General features: G+C 38.1%; 1 protein-coding gene across 17 annotated transcripts in view; it reads right to left on the bottom strand.

Annotated features, from left to right (window-relative positions):
• Positions 1-20,354, bottom strand: part of NCOA3 (nuclear receptor coactivator 3) — a 125,755-nt gene that overhangs the window by 17,462 nt on the left and 87,939 nt on the right. For 5 of the 17 annotated variants that reach the window (XM_045528507.1, XM_045528508.1, XM_045528516.1 and 2 more), the window contains exons 1-12: positions 16,740-16,823; positions 15,709-16,132; positions 14,784-14,884; positions 11,994-12,168; positions 11,297-11,485; positions 11,035-11,136; positions 6,633-6,773; positions 5,593-5,740; positions 4,084-4,475; positions 3,044-3,912; positions 1,292-1,427; positions 82-279 (exon numbers count right to left, since the gene is read on the bottom strand). In XM_045528507.1, coding sequence (XP_045384463.1) covers positions 82-279; positions 1,292-1,427; positions 3,044-3,912; positions 4,084-4,475; positions 5,593-5,740; positions 6,633-6,773; positions 11,035-11,136; positions 11,297-11,485; positions 11,994-12,168; positions 14,784-14,884; positions 15,709-15,970 — 2,713 coding nt within the window. In that variant the 5' untranslated portion in view covers positions 15,971-16,132; positions 16,740-16,823. Of the gene's footprint in view, positions 1-81; positions 280-1,291; positions 1,428-3,043; positions 3,913-4,083; positions 4,476-5,592; positions 5,741-6,632; positions 6,774-11,034; positions 11,137-11,296; positions 11,486-11,993; positions 12,169-14,783; positions 14,885-15,708; positions 16,133-16,739; positions 16,845-20,354 lie in introns of those variants that run through there. The other 12 variants (XM_045528510.1, XM_045528511.1, XM_045528512.1 and 9 more) reach the window with 7 other exon arrangements.

Here is a 20,354-nt window from a genome sequence, read left to right as displayed (position 1 = left end):
CCAATTACTTATGGCTTTAAGTATTTTAAATTTGCTTTTCCCAAAAGAAATTATCATAAATACTAATTAGAAATAACATACCCATATTGGCGCCATAATTTTCCTGACTATCCATCATTCTTGGATTCCCACCCAACACGGGTTGCTTTGGTAACACAGGGAAAGCACTAATATTCTTTACGGGAGGACTGGTGCCAACAGAAACAGGGCTATCTAGAGACACTGCTCGGTTATACGGAGGACGAATGGACTGCACAGACTGTGGACTTCTCAAACCTGCTGAAAACACAGAAGCATAATACGTAAGTATCTCCTGATGATTCAACACATAATCAAGTACAAGACATAAACACCACCCTTCCCCACCCAAGAATGTCTTTTTCTTTACAAAATAAATGCTAAGCCAAAAAAAAAAAAAGCCTCACATTCCAAATAAAGTAGAAACAACAATGTCAGTATTGGCTGAAGTATTAGGCACTCTTCACTCTTCTGTAGCCTGATATGGTCATTAACATTCTGCTTTGCTTAATACTGAAAATTTTACCAGTGTTTCAAATTTCTGGAAGTTCTTCCATATGTGTACATATTAAGTATATTTATTCTAACTTTATAATAAATATAACCGGCTAAGTTGCTTTCTAATCAAACAAGAAATAAAATGTAAGATTTCCTCCTAACCTTCTTTTTCTTTTTCCAATCTACTTGATTTATCTGACTATCTATTTCAGTTTAGGAAATAGTACCACTGAAAATTAATAACCACCATTTTGGATAACTGTGAATTACTTCTTCTCAAATGATACACACAACATACTCTTGTAAAATTGATGAATGAATAAACGCACAGCAAGAAGACAGAGGTTAGATAAGAACTAGCAAACACCAAAGAAGAAACTCTCATGATTAATTGAGATTATATAAGCATCAAAGAACAGGTTTTAGTCTATAGCCTTGTTTGCTTGTTAATCCAGTTCTTTGTGGCTGAGAAAATATATGCCCTAGTACTTACTACTCATCTGGAATAATCAAAGATGAACATTTGCCTGTAAGTGCCATGACTGCTGGCATATTAGTTACAACAGGGAAATTTTTAAATAATTCTTAAGAAACAGGAAAATGTCCAAGAAGTTTTTTAAAACACATACATTATAAATTAGTACAGGAAACTGAGAGGCAGGGTATATATTCTGAAGTTGCAAAAGCTGTACATATCTGGTCTTAGCGTAAGAGTGCAGACCAGTGTGAAGAAAAGTTTCAAAGGCAGCAAGAACAAAATCTAGTTCTTTCCTACCCAGCGAGTTACCTCCTTGAAACATTTGTTGCTTGGTCCCCAGATGACTACCATTTGTGGATATGGAATTATTGTAAAAGTCAGAACTCGTCAGATCACCAAGAATAGCATCTAGATTATCCAAGTCTCCAGATCCCTAAAAATAAAATTTTAAAACTTAACCTGTGTACATAATTAGATAGGCATAAGCATATTCATCAGAAGAAAATATATGAAATGGATAATAATAAAATACAATAATTACCTGAAATGACAATGCCCAACTTAAAGGCTGGTTTATTATGACTCCCACCCCTAATCTTCCTCCTTAAAAGTAAGAACAGTTTAAACTACTGAGAATAAATCACCAGATTTAGTCCTTTCAAAGGGGCATTTTTTTTAAATTTACAGTAGACATTTAATTCTCAAACCATAGGATATTGTTGAGCTAACATCAGTCACTAGCAATGCACTGATCATTAGCTGACAGAGATGTCTGCATGTATGCAGCATACCTCTTGAAAACAAGTGTGATTAATAATATAAGGGACAAGATATTCATGGGCATGCTCTAAAAAAGGGCTTTTGGGACAGGGCACAATGACTCACACCTGTAATCCTAGCACTCTGGGAGGCCAAGGCAGGAGGATCATTTGAGCTCAGGAGTTCAAGACCAGCCTGAGCAAGAGCAAGACCCTGTCTCTACTAAAAATGGAAAAAATTAGCCAGGCGTGGTGGCATGTGCCCTTAGTCCCAATTACTTTGGGAGGCTGAGGCAGAAAGATCACTTGAGCCCAGGAGTTTAAGTTGCAGTGAATTCACGATCACACCACTGCACCCTAGCTGGGGAGACCGGGCGAGCCTCTCTCTCAAAAATAAAAAGCAGGGGTGGGAGCTTTGGTCAAAAAATTTTGCCAGGCCAGGCACAGTAGCTGATGCCTATAATCCTAGCACTCTGGGAGGCCAAGACAGGAGGATTGCTTGAGCTCAAGAGTTTGAGACCACTCTGAGCAAGAGCAAGACCCTGTCTCTACTAAAAATAGAAAAATTAGCTGGTGTCATGGCATATGCCTGTAGTTCCAGCTGCTTGGGAGGCTGAGGCAGGAGGACCACTTGAGCCTGCGAGTTTGAGGATCCAGTTAGCTATGATGACACCACTGTACTCTACCCAGGGCAACAGAGTGAAACTCTGTCTCAAAAAAAAAAAAAATTTGCCAAACACTAGGTTAAACAAAGTCAAGCCCATATTCTATCATAACTTTATCAAAGAGTTCTCCAAGCCTTTCATTTGCTCAGGTGCATATTAACATCTCCTAGAATAGTGTTTCTCAAGCAGAGTTTGGGAAACACTTATATACTATGTCATCTTGTACATGAAACTTGATTTTTTTGGTAAAAATCAAAATTATGTTGTTTAATACAAGTGTTTTTCCTGATTACTTCTACCATATCCTTAACGACCCAATCTACTTACTCCAACAATAAACATCTCCATGAACAAAATTTCATTGTTACTGAAGAGTTGCAGTCACATTTTAAAACATACACATCTGATATTTCTAAACTGCATCGTAATATACTTTACTAATACCCAAAAGAATAAGAAAACAAAAGCTCAAGACTTAAAACTTTCATTAAATAAGCCTAAAATGAAGGACAAGAATTTGTGTATTAAAAGAAAATCAAAAGAATCTGCATATAACACATCATCTAACACAGAAACAAAATAATGAAACACAATGACTATGCTGGAATATACAGAAAACAAATTACCTCTTCACTTGTTTCTGTCTTAATTTTAGGGTCTTTCTCTTGACTTGAGCTAGGAACAGTGGAGCTGCTACACTGACTCATTTTACTATCCATTCCTTCCACTTGGGGTTGTAGTTCTTTAGAAAGTGTATCACTAGGATCATCCCTGTCCAGTAGATATCTAAGAAGTGCATTATTCTCCTTCTTCTTAGGACTTAGCTGCTCCTGCTTGACATTTCCTTCCCCACAAGAAGTTGTACTGCTAGTATCTTTCCCAGTGGCTTCTGCAGTAATCTTGGCTACTTCAGCTGGCGAATTCCCATTCTGCAGCAACTTGTGCAAAATCCGGTGCTTCTCCTGCAACAGTGACCCATGCACGTTGGATGTGGAGGACACTCCTCCAGATGTCGACGAGGAGACTCCAGAGGGGCTGGTGACACTAATGGAAGAGTCTTTACAACTTGAATCCAGTGGGGAATTGGTCAAGGAGGAATGACCCCGGTCATCAGAAGAACAGGTAAGTAACTGTAGTAATTTTTTATGACCTTTGCTTTCCAAAGGACCCCTTTGATTCTCCGACCCTTCAACACTACTCTCCTTACTTTCTTTGTCACTGAGGTGATCTCTGCTATTTGACTGACACATTGAACTCTCCACTGGATTTTGGTCACAATACAAGCCTAGGGGACTCTTAGAGTCCTGACTGCTTACTTTACTTGGTTGGGTTATATTCATATTGGGAGAGTTATCCAATTTGGGGCCTGGTGATGAAAGAGTAGATAAAAGAGAAGTCCCCACGCCCTCACTGATGGCTTGCAGAGCACTGAGAGAGCTGCTGGAATAGTTGTGGCTCCCAGTATTACCAGAAGATCCCATGGGAGAGTGCACACCTGGATTTGGAAAAAAGTTAGGAAAAGAATTAGACTACCAGACACCATAACAAAACAACATTTAATTCTCCAGTTTCTACTATAAAACGAATTAACTTCAAAAGAATTACAGAAGTATGGAAAGAAAAGAATTACTTGGAAAAAAAGAAAAGGAAATGCCAATATAAATACCTGCAACAGGAGAAAATTGATGTGAAGCCATCTTTGGACTCCCTCGATTACGAGGAGAAATCATGATATTCTGCTGGTTGGAGCCAAGACCAGGACTCCCATGTGGGGGACTACTCATGTTGAGCCCATAGCTGTTGTTCTGGTAGGAAGATGGTGACTGCATGCCTGGCCCAGGAGTCAGTGAAGCTATGTTACTGGAGCCCCCATACCTAGTTCCACTCATCTGCCCTGTGGCACTGGGATCTGCCATGCCATAGGCCCTGTTGCTTAGCATCTGTAAGCCTTGGTTTGGCGACATGCTCATGCCACCTACTGAATTACTGCATCCGGCTGCAGGAGGTCTAATGCCTTGTCCAACAGGATTTGGGTTTGGTCTATACCCATTTTGTTCTCTGCAAAAAAAAAAAAAAAAAAAAAAAAAACATGAAACTTTTACTTAAAAATTACAGACATGCATTAAAGCCCTGAATCACAGATTTTAAAAAAAAGATAAAGTAATTACCTAGGAACTTAACTTCTTAGGTCCCATTCCAATACCTAGTGATAATTCCAATCTAGATATTGATCAATTATTAACCTAACAACATTTTTTTTAATAAGCCACAGAAACTAAATGAGTCACAACACCATGGTAGAGTGAGGGACCAATAGCTATGCTAAACGGAATCCTAGCTGAACTTTACTAGAGCTGCCACATATCTAGGGATTAACCTGGAGGTGCCTACAAATTACTCAAAATAGTTAATGGGTGAATATCCTTCATGAGTTTCCTATTTACCAATATCAACATCAATAGTTACTATGTTTTTTTGTCTTTTGAAAATGAGACGGGGTCTAGCTCTGTCACTCAGGCTGCAGTGCAGCAGGATGATCATAGCTCACTGCAGCCTCGAACTCCTGGGCTCAAGCTAGCCTCCTGCCTCAGCCTCCCAAGTAGCTGGAACTACAGGTGTGCACCACCATTCCTGGCTTGCTTATTTATTTATTTATTTATTTATTTATTTTTTATTTATTTTTTTAGCTATGTTTGGCTATGTTTCCCAGGCTAGTCTCAAACTCCTGGCCTCAAGCAATCCTCCCACCTCAGCCTCCCAAATTGCTAGAATTATAGGCGTGAACCAATGTACCCAGACATCATCCTTTAAAGTATACCTTCACATTTTAAATTCAGACCCTATAGCTATACATCATTAGAAATAAAAGGTAACAGAGATAATCAGATTTTATATGCCCTTTTATCCACTAGCCCTCCCATCTCCCAGCTTTCCCATAAAGTAATTATTTAAGAAATACTCACTTCCATATAAAAATAAAACCTTAAAGAAAACACATCAGAATCTAGCCATCTACCTCCCCTGTTTTTCTTCACTACATTTCTCCTCCCCTCTTTTCAAAGGCCTTGTATATGTAACCATTTTTTTTTCATTTTTCCCTTTTTTATTCTAACAATAAAGCATTTCGAGAACACTGTTACATTTAATATGAGACTATACAGTAATCTATCATTACCTCTGAAGAAAGTGAGTTGAGACAAAGCCATGACGATCATTTGTTACGGGATTTCGGAAGAGTTTGCTTTTTGTTTGTGCAGTCACTATAGTTCCATCAGCCAACGAGAATCGATACAATGGGGTTTCTGCATGGCCATGGATATAAGCTGTTGAGGAAAATATCCCATTACTAGTAACTGCAATCAGCAAAACAAATACATATAGGGAAGGAGAGGAAAGAAATACACTTCAAGTACAACTTTTTAATAAAGACTAGACCTGCACCAAAATTATAAACAGGCTAAAATAAGAATGCTCAGGAATTATTCTACTATCCCACACCAACAAAACAACTATAGTTGTATGTACAGTTTGTGCTTTATAGCTGTAGTCCCCAACTCCTGGGCCACAGACTGGTACCGAGGTCCGTGGCCTGTTAGGAACTGGGCCGCACAGCAGGAGGTGAGCAGTGAGCAAAGCTTCATCTGTATTTACAGCCACTCCCCATCACTCGCATCACACTGCCTGAGCTCTGCTTCCTGTCAGATCAGTGGAGACATTAGATTCTTATAGGAACTCGGACTCTACTGTAAACAGCGCACACGAGGGATCTAGGTTGCGCACACTCCTTATGACAATCTAACGGCTGATGATCTGAGGCGGTGATGCTAGCACTGGGGAGTGGCTGCAAATACAGAATATCATTATCAGAGAAGTCTGACCGCACAATAAATGTAATGCACTTGAATCATCCCGAATCCACCTCCTGCCTCCCTCCACTGCCCACTAGTCTGTGGAAAAATTGTCTTCCATGAAGCCAGTTCCTGGTGCCAAAAAGATTGGGGACCACTGCTTTATAGTATATCAAACATGATCACAAACAAGATCAAGAATCAACCCCAAAGCCAGGCACAGTGGTACATGCCTGTAGTTCCAGCTCCGTGAGAGGCTGAGGGGGTAGGACTGCTTAAGCCCAGAAATTTGAGTCCAGCCTGGGCAACATAGCAAGACCCCCATCTCTAAAAAATTAAAAAATAAAAACAACAAAAAATTCTTTACCTTCTTGATAGTGACGTTTCTGGGACCATGACTGCCCATCATTAAGACTAAAAAATCTTTGAATGCACCTTCGGATTATATCTTCAAAGCCAGGCCTCATGGATGATCTCAGTGAATTTGTATCGATATTGACAACCTTTCCTATTAAACAGAAAATAAAATAAAAATTTAAAACTAGCCCAGAAGTATTTATTGGCTGCCTACACATGGCTTAGCATTGAAAAATAAAAGACACTAAATCTTTGCTCCACCTTCTCTAATCCAAATTTCTACTATATCCAGAACTTTTCTCCTTAAGGACACAGTGCTGGCAGGATTCTCTGACATTTACAAGTTCTGCTGTGGGGTATAATAACATATTTGGTCTTTGTCCAGGTTCCTGGCACAGAGTACCCACCTAAAATCCTCAGAAATTCCTGAGTAAAAAAGTATCTTTTAGTTATTCACAAACAGTCTCTTTCCTTTGTGAAAACACCTGTGTTTATGCTAATGAGGTTACTCAAGGTGGGGCTCCTAGGTCATGTCAGGATGGGGCTGGTCACCACAAAGACCAAGTTATTAAAGGATTAGAACTTTCAGCCCTACCCCCTGATGGGTGGGGGTGGGGCGCCTGGAGATTAAACTTTATAAAAACTCTTGAACAAGAGCTTTGATGAGCTTCCAAGTTGGTGAACACACTGGGTGCTACGAGGGCTGCAAGCCCAGAGAGGGCACAGAAATTCCAAGCCCCGTTCCCACCCACCAATACCCTGCCCTATACACCTTCCACCTGGCTATTTCCAAGTTGTAACTTCCATAATAAACCAGTACACATGAGTAAAGTGTTTCCCTGATTTCTTGAGTCATTCCAGCAAATCATCAAACCTGAGGAGGGTCACGCCTGATTTATAGTCAGTCGATCAGAAGCACAGAAGCCCCAGACTTGCAATTGGCATCTGAAGTGCAGGCAATCTTATGGGATTGAGCCCTTAAACTTTCAGGGCCTGATGCTAACTCCAGATAGACAATATCAGAACTGAAATTGTAGGGCACCCAGCTGATATGAGAGAACTGGTCAGTATAGAAAAAAATTCACACATCTGGTGTCAGAAGTGGTATGTGAGTATAGAGAAACAGTGCTTTCCCAGATGAAGTACAGAATATAACTGTATCACACAACTCATTTTACTTTCTGAACATATAGAATATAACATGCCCAGATAACCTTAAGCTCATTTCTATTTAAAGGAAAAAAAAAATAAAATATAGGAGTAAAACTGTTCATCTGAAGATATTCTGTCCCTGCAATTATAAAGCAAGAAAAAACACTTGCCTAAACAGCTAACAGTGATAATTTTTTGCATCCAACAAGTGATCACATTTTTGTACACTTAAAACCTAAACTGGGAGGGTTAACCAAATACTCATTTCCGTAATTCTGGAAGTTTCTGACTACTTTTGCTTAATATTAAATAAGCTGAAGGCCAGGCATGGTGGCTCACACCTGTAATCCCATCACTTTGGGAGGTTGAGGTGGGAGGATCACTTGAGGCCAAGGGTTCTAGATCAGCCTGAGCAACATAGCAAGACCCCGTCTCTGCAAAAAGTTTAAAAAATTAGCCAGGTGTGGTAGTGGGCACCTGTAGTCCCAACTACTTGGGAGGCAAACGTGGGAGGATCACTCAAGCCTGAGTTTGAGGTTGCAGTGAGCTATGGTGATGCTCCTGCACTCTAACCTAGGCAACAGAGCAAGACCCTGTTTCCAGAAAAAAAACAGACATTGAAGACACCAAATATACATACTCCAAAATGCTACAAAGTTAAAGAAGGTTGCATGAATGCATGAAGGTCCTTGAAAACTGGTTAGGTCTTTTCACTCTGAGCAGCACCAGGGTGGTTGGCAAGCACAAGTGCCTCATAAAAAGTGGCAGAAAGGGAGCTAGGAAGAAAGTGGTTAATCCATTTTCTAAAAGAGATTGGTATGACGTGAAGGTATTAGCTATGTTCAACCAAAAACATACTGGTCAAAAGAGCTCAAATAACCAAAATTGCATCTGATAGCCTCAAGAACTGTTTTTGAAGTGAACCTTGGTAATCTGTAGAATGATGACGTTGCATTTAGAAAATTCAAATTATTTATTGAGGATGTCTGGGGCAAAAACTGTGTGACCAACTTCCATGGCATGGAATTTGCCCAGAACAAAATGTGCTCCAAGGTGAAAAATGGCAGACTATGAAGCTCATGTTGACATCAAAACTACCAATAGTTATCTATTTTGTCTGTTCTGTGTAGATTTTACTAAAAAGTGCAATACTCCAATCCAGGCAATCTCTTATACTCAGCACCAACAGGTCTGCTAAATCCCAAAGACAGAAATCAGGACCCAAGAGGTACAGACAAATGACTTGAAAGAAATGTCAATAAACTTATTCGGGACAGATTGGGAAAGACATTTTAAAAAGAAAGCTTGTTGATCTATTTATCCTCTCCATGATATGTTCATTAGAAAAGTAAAAATACTGAGGAAAACTAAGTTTGAATTGGGAAAACTCACGGAGCTTCACAGTGAAAAGTCATCCCAGAAAAGCTACCGAGGATGAAAAAGGCACTAATGTTGAATGAGCTGGTGGAGATAAGCCATCAGCCCAAAAATCTGTTTAAATTCAGACTTTTAATAGTGACAAAAAATCTTATTAGTAAATTTAAAAAATGACTGTGGAAGGGACAAATGCATTCCAGAAACAGTAAACACCTGTGTACCAGTGCCCAAAATAGGGAAGATCTGTCCTCAACTGCCTCTCCTGAGCTTAGCCCTGAGCCACATGACAAACACAAAATAGATATTCAGAAAAAGTATGTTGAATGAAACATATCAAGGACAGAGGATAAAATCTCTCCAGACACTAAGAAAGGACTGAGTGCAACAAACCTCCTATAAAATAATGGACAGCAAGTGGAAGGCACCAACTGTAACTATGGTAAGCCAAATCTCAGTCTTAAAAGAGGTTAACCAGACAAAAGCATTTGATTTTTCTTGCTTAGTAATTTCTAACTTTTATAATAAATATATTGCTTTTATTAATATAATAAGAGAAAATACTAAAGAAATAATTTTTTTTAAAGATAGTACTTGCTAAACTGCTTAAAGATGTTTTATTTCATATTTTCGGTAACAAATGTTACTGTTATTTAGGAGAAAATTAAAACTCCCAAATCTTAACAGGTGTAGAGAGAGACATACTCCAAAAGGATCACATAACACATAAAAATTGCTGTCACCATGTTTATCTGAAAGTGAACAAATATAGAGAAAACTTTCTAGTATAAAGTAATATCTATCGGTGTAAACAGATTGTATTTTGAATTGTCAAGTAGCTTTTTGCTAATTTTTTTTCATCTGTGAAAATTAATCTCAGCTTCAAAACAGGTGACTGAACCTGGCATAAAATGGTTGAATGTGAAAATAGCTAATTTTCACAATAAGGTATTGTAGATGTATGTGTATGTTATATATACATATTATATATATATACACATACCTACTAACAGCTATCTAGCTATGTTTTACGTTTATTTAAACCTATTCCATTCTTATCAAATCACTTATTGAGGGTCCACATTGTGAGTAAAAATTCTAGTGCTATACAAAACAAGAGCACAAATTTTTTTCGGTAGAGACAGGGTCTCGCTTGCCCAGGCTGGTTTCAAACTCCTGGTCTCAAGGGATCCTCCTGTCTTGGCCTCTTAAAGTGCTGGGATTACAGGCATGAGCCACCATGCCCGGCCAGTACAGGCTTTTTAAAATCAGATGCAAATTCTCTTATTAGCCATGATCTTGGACAATAACCCAACCTCTGTTTCCTCATCTCTCAGATACAGCATATATGACAAACCCTTGACATCACCATTTACGGTTAGATGACCACAAATGTGACCCTGAAGGTAAATATAAATAATATTGCCACCACATTTAATTTCATCAATGTGCCTTATCAATTGCAATGTCTTGAACTCTTTATTCCCATGGTCAAAAAATGACAGACCAAGATTGAAACTCACACTGGTGTCAAGAATTACTCCCAGTGATTCTCACTGACTTACTTATATTTTTGAAAACGTGTTTCTTTATGACAAATGGATTTGAAGTTTGAAATAAAAGAAATAAATTCTGATGCAAAATGCTATTTGGAGAGAAAGCTAGGTGACTCTACATTTATTTTTTAATTTATTTAGGGAATTTAAGTACCAAACAAACCCAACTCAAATTGCCAGAGGTTTTAGTGAAATTCTTTTACAGCTATGAGAATTAATATGTGTAAAGTATTCACTACAGTAGGTGTAGGCATTTACGTGATAGCACAGACTGTGGAAACAGTTAACTCTTATAAAAATTTCCAAAATGAAAAAACACACAGTTTTTACCTGAAAGATCATGTCTAGTAATAAAGCTCTCAGGATTTGATGGAAATGCTCTTTCACCTGTAGTAATGCGGCGTGCCACGCAGATCATACAGGATTGCAAATCTACGATAAAAATTTAATCAGGTAAGAATTGTACTTAACTTTTGGATATGTCTGTTCAGTAGGTGAGCAAGGACATAGAATTCTTGTAAGAAGAGTTACAACAATGAAAGTTCAGCTGCTATTGGTTTAATAAACATCACAAACACGTGATTGCTCTTACCTTCCCCTTCCTCCATCATAGCTCGTGGCTGAGACAAGGCAAAGCACTGCATTGTTTCGTATCTCTGGCGCATTTCAGGACTGGTGTTTATGTCTTCCAGCATATCATGTGATGTTTTCATCAACATACGGCAATTAAACGTATGGCTTTTTTGTCTCTGGGTCTCATTTGTCCAGGAAACTCCATTAACTTTGGAAAACAAAGTTGGTTAGTCTATGACCATCATCAAGAATTCAAGCAGCATTTCCTCATTACACGTGTTTTCACAGTAATGTCTACACTACCATTTCAGTGTGACAATATACAAAATATTTGAATAATTTCAACAGAAATCTTGTTGTATAGTTTGTAATTCACTGTATATTTTGGCCCTATAAAGTGTATACCAAAGTTTGAATTCACTGAGGCCACATTTGAAAATTTTTCCTTTTTTTTTAAGCACAAAATGAGGTTTATTGAGGAGAGAAAAATAGGATTATAGAGTAAGAGCAAGATATAGGTTTACAGAGCAAGATACAGTAGCCACAGACAACGAATGGGCCCCCTGTGCCAAAAAGCCTGAAAATTTTGCTATTAACCACACGCCTTTCTATACAAGTTTGATCACTTGGCTTCCTAAAAGGTGCATTCAATTTTCTAAGAAATATATTCAAGGAAAAAAAAACTAACAATTTAAAAATCCACATTAAGACCCTACCTGTAGATTTCGGTAAGTTTTTAAGAAAATCCTTTCTGTCTTCTTCATGCAAGATACTGTAGACACTTGTGTTAACCAGGTCCTCCTGCTTATATTGCAGGTATTGTGTGACATTTTCTGACACAAATACAATGTTCCCGTCTCGATTCACCACAAACAGGAAACCATCCAAAGCCTAAAATGGGATATGTTAATACAGGCTGTTAACAGAACTGGATACCACCCAATCCACCCGCATTCTTAAGCAGAGGCCCTAACCCTCAATGTGACTGGATTTGGAGATAGGGCCTTCAAGGAAGTGTTAATAATTAAGGATAAATGAGGTCATAAGGATGGGGCCCTAATCCAAAATAACTGGTATCCCTATAAAGGCAGAGAAAGAGAAACCAGGGATATGCACACAGAGAAAAGGCCATGTGAAGACAGTGACAAGCCAATGAGAGACCAGGAGAAACCAATTCCTACCAAGCCCTTGATTTTGGACTGCCAGCCTCCAAAACTACAAGAAATAAATTTCTGTTGTTTAAGCCACCCAGTCTGTGGTATTTTGTTATGGTAGCCTTAGCAGACTAAGACAGCAGCAGCCTTAGTAGTAAGTAGAATTTTTAAAAATTACTGTTGATTTAACAATTACTGCAAACTATAGGCCACTAATTCTATCAACATTAGTACCATTACCATAGGGCTTATAAAAAATTAAAAAAACAATTTAGGGGAAAAAAAACAAATATGGTCAACATAAAATCTGAATTAATATCTAATCTAATTTTTTCTAAGAATTATATCTTCAGGCCGGGTGCAGTGGCTGACGCCTATAATCCTAGCACTCTGGGAGGCTGAGGCAGGTGGATCGTATGGAGCTCAAGAGTTCGAGACCAGCCTGAGCAAAAGTGAGACCCCATCTCTACTAAAAATAGAAAGAAATTAGTTGGACAACTAAAAATATATAGAAAAAATTAGCCGGGCATGGTGGCACATGCCTGTAGTCCCAGTTACTTGGGAGGCTGAGGCAGAAGGATTGCTTGAGCCCAGGAGTTTGAGGTTGCTGTGAGCTAGGCTGACACCACAGCACTCTGGCCCGGGCAACAGAGTGAGACTCTTGTCTCTAAAAAAAAAAAAAAAAAGAATTATATCTTCAAAGGTACTTTTAAAAATAAGAAAATTGGCCTGCCACAGTGGCTCATGCCTGTAATCCTAGCACTTTCGAAGCCTGAGGTGGCAGGATTGCTTGAGGCCACGAGTTCGAGACCAGCCTGAGCAAGAGCAAGACTCTCCTCTCTACAAAAAAATAGAAAAATCAGCCAGGCGTGGTGGCTCATGCCTGTACTACCAGCTACTTAGGAGTCTGGGGCAGGCGGACCACTTGCACCCAAGAGTCTGACGTTGCAGTGAGCTATCATGACGACAGTGCACTCTAGCCCAGGCAACAAAGTGACACCCTATCTCAAACAAACAAACAAACAAAAAAAAACAAGAGGAAGAAAGAGAAAGAAAATCATTCTTAGCTCTTCCCACTTTTCCATTTGATGCGAAAGTCAAGCTACAGGAACTGCTAACCTTAATGAGAATTTGCAAAGAGGAATTTAAAACTCATCAACTAAAAGCAGGTAGAACAAACTAACTGAAACAAAAACAAACTGGCAAGTGAACTTTATGAACGGTTTCAGCCCCTGCTTTGAAGTAAGAGAAACATTCTATAAGTGCCATAGATTAATCAGATCTATTTAAGATACCTACTTATAAATACAATGCATGTTTTTAAGCCTTAAAAATTCCTGGAGAAGGTAAAACTATAGTAGGCCATATGACTGATCATGCAAAATACACAAAAAAGTCTGAGCTAAAATACACAGTCACCCCTCAGTATCTGTGCATTATTGGTTCCAGGACCTCCTGTGGATACCAAAATCCAAGGGTGGTCAAGTCCCTTATATAAAATGGTATATTTGCATATAACCTAAGCATCCTCCCATATACTTTAAATGGCCTCCAGATTACTTATAATACCTAATACAATGTAAGTGATATGTAAACAATTGTTATACTGGTTTTTTTTTGTCCTATTGGTATTTTTTATTATTTCTTCCTCCCACCCCCAAATATTTTCAATCCAAGGCCAGCTGAATCTGTGGTACAGAACCGACACATATGAAGAACTGACTGTACCTAAATATTACTACCTCTGTGAAATATTTGGTCACCTTTGTAAAATTGTAGGTTACCTTTCCTCTCCTGCTTCTTTATATTTTTATATTTGTGTGTGTGCCCCTTCTCAGTGTGCAACTATAATTTATTATAAGGGCAAGTCCTCCTGACTTATATTTATTGTAAATTTAAGAACATATTAGGCAGGGCTTGGTGGCTCATGCCTATAATCCCAGCACACTGGGAGGCCAAGGTGGGAGGATTGCTTGAGGCCAGGAGTTTGAGACTAGCCTGAGCAAGAGAAACCCCATCTCTACAAAAAAAAACAGAAAAATTAGATGGGCATGGCAGCACAGGTCTGTAGTCCCAGCTTCGGGAGGCTGAGGCAAGAGGATCATTTGAGCCTACAATGAGCTGTGATGGTGCCACTGCACTATAGCCAAGCAACAGAGCAAGTGCCTGACTCAAAAAAAAATAAAAACATTTTACCATCATATCGAGAATACTGAGTTTTGTCTCACAGAAACAAATGTCTTCTCTTTGTTCTCATTTCCTAACCAAAATTTCACTGATTTTTTTTTATCACTTTATCATATAATCAGAGTGTAGCACAGCTTACTGGACAGCTAAAGTCTTTATACTTGCCTGAAGTAAAAGTGGTCCTAAGGAGTCTTTATCAATAACTCCCTGTCCTGTAGAAGATACATCAGCTTTCTGAACATCATCATCATTGGAAATAGCTTTTCCTGAAAAGACAGAAGTTGGTACAATAAACAGCACATATATCAGTTATAGATTAAACCCACCTTCAAACAGTCCCCAGAATAAAACATGAAAACACACGCATGCACACACAAGTACATACAGAACATTTCCTAATGAAAGAATTACGCTACAATTTGGAAATATTAAAACTAAACTTCATAGTTACACCCAGGAAGGCAAAATATACCCTAGATTGTCTTTCACTAGTAAATGTACTTATCCCATGGCTTTCCAAAAGGGAACCAACACATGACAGAGTGAGCAACACTGACATTCTTCCAATTCTGGTTAACTGTTTCCTAAAGAGCAAAGCTGGTCAATTCATTTGTCTATTTCCATACTTGCTAGCCACAATCAGCTGTACTCCCTATCCAAACAGGGCAGAAAAGGGGCAAATATAAACACAGTAACAATGTCCTGGAAAACTGCTGCCCCCAACCCAGCCAGGAACTGGGCCGCACAGGAGGAGGCCATTGGCCAGCCAGCGAAGCCCCACCTGAACCCACAGCCACTCCCCATTGCACATATCACAGACCGAACCAACCCCGCCACCCCACCCCACCCCCATCAGATCAGTGACTTCAGACCCTGACAGGAGCTCGAACCCCACTGCAAACTGCACATGCGCGGGATCCAGGTTGCCCACTCCCCAGGAGAGCCTAATGATCTGAGGGGAGCTGGGGCAGTGACTCCCCCGCCGCCTCTGTCCATGGAAAACTGTCTTACATAAAAGCGGTCCCTGGTGTCAAAAAGGTTGGGGACCGCTGTTCTAAAAGACATGAGTGTTTTCCTTACTTCATATTACCTTGCTCTTTTATTTGACGTATCTGTCTTACTGTTTCCTTTAAAATCGCACATTTATCTGGTTTGACATTGAAATTGTCGATATCACTAAGATTAGCAGATATCAGTTCAGCCAATTCTTCAATGTATTTACTCTCCTGCTCCCGTCTCCACTTCTCACCACTGCAGGTAAGACTAAAGGGTGGGGGGAGGGAGGGGAGGGAAAGCCATGACATAACTATCACAAAAGAGCTGTTAGCAGAATCAGCCCTATATAACACCATTACTTTATCTGTAAACAAATTAAACTCATCCAATAGAAACAGTTTTCAAAACATTGCCTTGAAGAAGTAGTACACAACATAGAAATTAACATAGACCTAAATTCAATTCCATCTTTTTGTTAGCCAGGTGGCCTTGGGCAGAGTTGGCCTCAGTTCCTTCACCTGGAAAATAGGGATAAATAATCTTTACCTTATAGAGATAATAAAAAAGCTAACAAATAATAACAAAACAGTGGTGACTACTTATTATTGATGAAATTTTATTAATTTTAGGTTGTTTATTTTTCAATTACTACATTAAAATGCAAATAACACTGACCTTGGCAAATACTTAAAAAGATTCAGAGTAGCACTGTATAGATTACACTATTTTGTTTCTGATTTTTAAACTTCTAATTTCATTCAGGAAAAGAATGATGAAAGCTTACAAATGCCAAAAATATCAACTTAGATTCTTAAAGGATATAAAAGATTCTTACTTGTAATAACCTTGGTGATCTATTCCTACCTCCTACCCCTTCCATTCAGAAATTCTTCTCACAGTACCGCAAACTTAATATTCTACCTTCTATCTCAATCAGCAATTTAAAAAAAGCTATTACATAAGAGTGTCCATCTCACCCTTATCACAAAGCAAAACTACAAAAAAATCTAACCAGAGAATATAAATAACAAGAAGTTGAAATGTCATTCTTAAACAAATTGGGGAGGAGGAGCTCGGCTGGTCAGGGCATGATTGTGGTAAAGCATCTGGAAATAAGTCACCTACCCTTGTCCTGGAGTATCACATGGCAATTTGCGTTTTCGTGAATCAGTGGCCAGTGGATCCAAGGAATTTTCTCCTAACCCACTCATCTTGAATATACATCAGCAACTAGGAAATAATAATATGGAGTAAGATAAACACATTACAAAATATCCACGACTCTATGAAGGTGCTGTGTTGACTGCATATTGTAATTCAGAACTATTTTCTCTAAACCGTTAGATAATTCTCAATACCCTTTATCATAAATGAGTATACTGAAAACAATCTCAGATTTCATATTCTAATTTAATTATGCAGAATGTCCAACACCAAGACAAAGGTTTCTCAACTACTACTACAAATATGCATATTGAATATCTCACAAAGAATAAGGCATCTTCTCCATATTTTATAAAGAGAAAGAGAGACTGCCGAGCCTCTGATATTGATAAAATCCTAAATTTTATTCACACCCAAGTAAAGCATAAATAAAAGCTTGTCTTGTAATTTGTTAAGAAGTTTTCAAATGGCCCGGCCCAGTGAAGCACGCCTGTAGTCCCAGCTACTCAGGAGGCTGAGGCAGGAGGATCACTTGAGCCTAGGAGTTCAAGGCTGCAGTGAGCTATGATCACACCACTGTGCTCTGGCCTGGGCGACAAAGGGAGACTCAGTCTGTAAAAAAAAAAAGTCTTCAAATGGAGAAAGAAAAAAAGAAAAGTCTAAATTATTCAGGCTATTTTTATGGTAGCACTTTTTTCTTTTAAACCATTTCATTAATATTTATCATCCAATGTGTTTTTCTTCTGTTATTTATATAAATGACATTATAAAACCCCACTACATTCTGCTTAGAAAGTAGATGTAAAAATATGGAAACTTCCAGGGTAGTAGGCAGGGACATTTTGACAGTGATCCACACAGCAAAAATTATTTTAATATTGACTGATGGAAAAATAATTTGCTTTGGTCAAAGTTTAATTGATGATGAAGAAGATAACTGTAGAGTATTTCTTGTTGAGAAAGGAATAGATTTTAATACTCAGTGGCTCATATTGAAGACATCTACTAAGCCCTCATTTAGTAAGAATTTTATCTGTACTAAACTTTTGTATAGGAACAAGATAATCACTGTTCTAAATAATTCCATGTCAACCAACAAAGTTTGAACATTTTAAACAATTTTTTATATGTTAAAATCCATCTCACATTCCAGCTAAATTTAAATTCCATTAGACATACACAGAAGGACATAAATTTCCACTAGGTGGCACAATACCACCAGAAAGGAAGACAAAATACGACAAATGAAAAAGTCACTCAAAATGCTGATCAAACTTAAAATACAGCCTTTTAAAAAAAAAATCAAAATCACATGATCATAAATCAGGAATTCTAGATTACAACATTGTCTTTACAGATCTACTAGGTATGAAGTAAATATCAACAAAATTCATTCTATAATTTTGGTAGTAAAATGCAAAGGATGAAAATCTGAGATGATTTAAAGATTTGCTGTGACTTTTTCCCCATGACATAATTTTAAATGAAGGAGCGAAAGGGACTTAAAATAACCTTGATTAATAGTGGCTCAACATTATGATTTTAAAACATACTCAGATCACACAATCTCAGGAGTACTGTAAGTCAACATCATAAAAGACAATGAAGTCTGTATAAATAATCCAGATTTTAAAGGAACCTAAATAGAAATAACAATTAAATGCAGTATTTGATCCTAGACTGAATCCTGTACTGGAGGAAAGAAGGTGAAGTGGCTCATGTCTGTAATCCCAACTTCTCCAGAGGCTGAGGTGAGAGGATCACTTGAGCCCAGGAGTTCAACACAAGCCTAGACAACACAGCAAGACCTTATCTCTTTAGAAAAATGACATAAAAGGTATTATTGGATCAATTTATAAAGTTTGAATATGGACAATAAAAGTGTGTTTTTAATGTTAAATTTACTAGAGTTGATGTACAACTATGATTATTTAAGTGACTATCAACATTCTTAGGATCTAGGGCTAAGGGACCATTATATATGCAAATGATGCTCGGACAGTTGGGGAGAATTATGTACATTATGAGTGAGTAAACCAGAGAAGAGAGGAAGGGGAGGAAGGATAGAGAAGAGTGTAGGGGTGGGGCACAGTGGCTCAGACCTGTAATCCTAGCACTCTGGGAGACCAAGGCAGGAGGATTACTTGAGCTCAGGAGTTCCAGACCAGCCTGAGCAAGAGTAAGACCCCATCTGTGCTAAAAATTGAAAAATTAGCTGGGTGTTGTGGCACACATCTGTAGTCCCAGCTACTGGGGAGGCTGAGGCAGGAAGGCAGGAGGATCATTTGAGCCCAGGAGTTGGAGGTCTGGCCAGGGTGACAGAGTGAGACTCTGTCTCCAAAAAAAAAAAAAAAGGGATAGGGAGAGTAGGGCAAAACTGAGTGGAAAAGACTATTTGGTGAGCAATAGCATTTCTTTTATTTGAAAGACACAATTCAGTCTATATTCTCAATATCATATCCTTATTTTGATGTTAAATATAAGCTGAATCCTCAGTACAGTTTACAGTGCCTAGCGCATAATAGGTAATAGGTGGTGAATAAATATTGAATAAGTAAAAGGAACGTTCAAGCCACTAAATCATGTTTTAGAATTTCCTTCAATCTGATCTACATAATCATTCAATGCAATCCTATTACTTTACGCTTTTTAAATTTTCACTTCTACAGTTGATACAGAATGTTACCATAATGTATTTTGGCAGCATAAATTGTATCAATAGAAAATCTAAACCATGACAATCTCTCAATATGGAAGAAATCAATAAGCACAACTATCAGTCTAAACCAGAAATGCATACACATCATTTGTGTGAAGTCAATATTTGTGTGCATATAGAGAAACTTAAATATGTCTACCTATGCCCTGACACATGTGGCTTTTTCTCTTGATCTGGCAGAACAAGTTACAATGTACACATAAGCCTGCACAATCTCCTTGCTACCAAACTTTACAGAGTCCTACCTAATTACCCCAAAATGAACTAATGCAAAGTCATAACTTAAAACCATGGTTTTGGGGTTTACCCAAACATTAAAGTATAATTATTTAAGATATAAAATATTTCTATTTCATTTTTTTTAGAATAGGTTTGACAGATTTCTAGTTCTTAGACATGACCAAACCTTAGTATGTTTACCATACAACTGTACAAGACTGCAATTTCTGACCCAAAAAATAATTTTAATACATACAATAACTAATATAATTCCTGAGCACAAATGACTATGACAAATACTTCTGTTTAGTATTCACCTCGGTTATAAACATAAAAAACTGCAAACAGCATTTGTTTCATCTGCCAGGCCTGTTGCCTCCTTCTCACTGGAAAGATATATATTATCTAGTTTGTAAGATTACTCCTTTTAAGGTATAAAAGGTAAATGCCTAGCATAGACATACTAAATCGAGACCATTTTCAGTCAGCAGTGAAGAATGAAGGTGAGAGAGGGGAACACAGCATGTAACAGGACCATGAAGTTCTGAAGGTTAAGAAACGCAGATCAGTAACGGACTACATAAGTTAAATATTTACATCTAAATTACAACTCATCTAGTTTAGAAGACATAGGATTG

Source organism: Lemur catta, chromosome 17, assembly GCF_020740605.2.
Source record: "Lemur catta isolate mLemCat1 chromosome 17, mLemCat1.pri, whole genome shotgun sequence".
NCBI classification, from domain to species: Eukaryota; Metazoa; Chordata; class Mammalia; order Primates; family Lemuridae; genus Lemur; species Lemur catta.
This window is presented reverse-complemented; position numbering and strand designations above follow the sequence as displayed.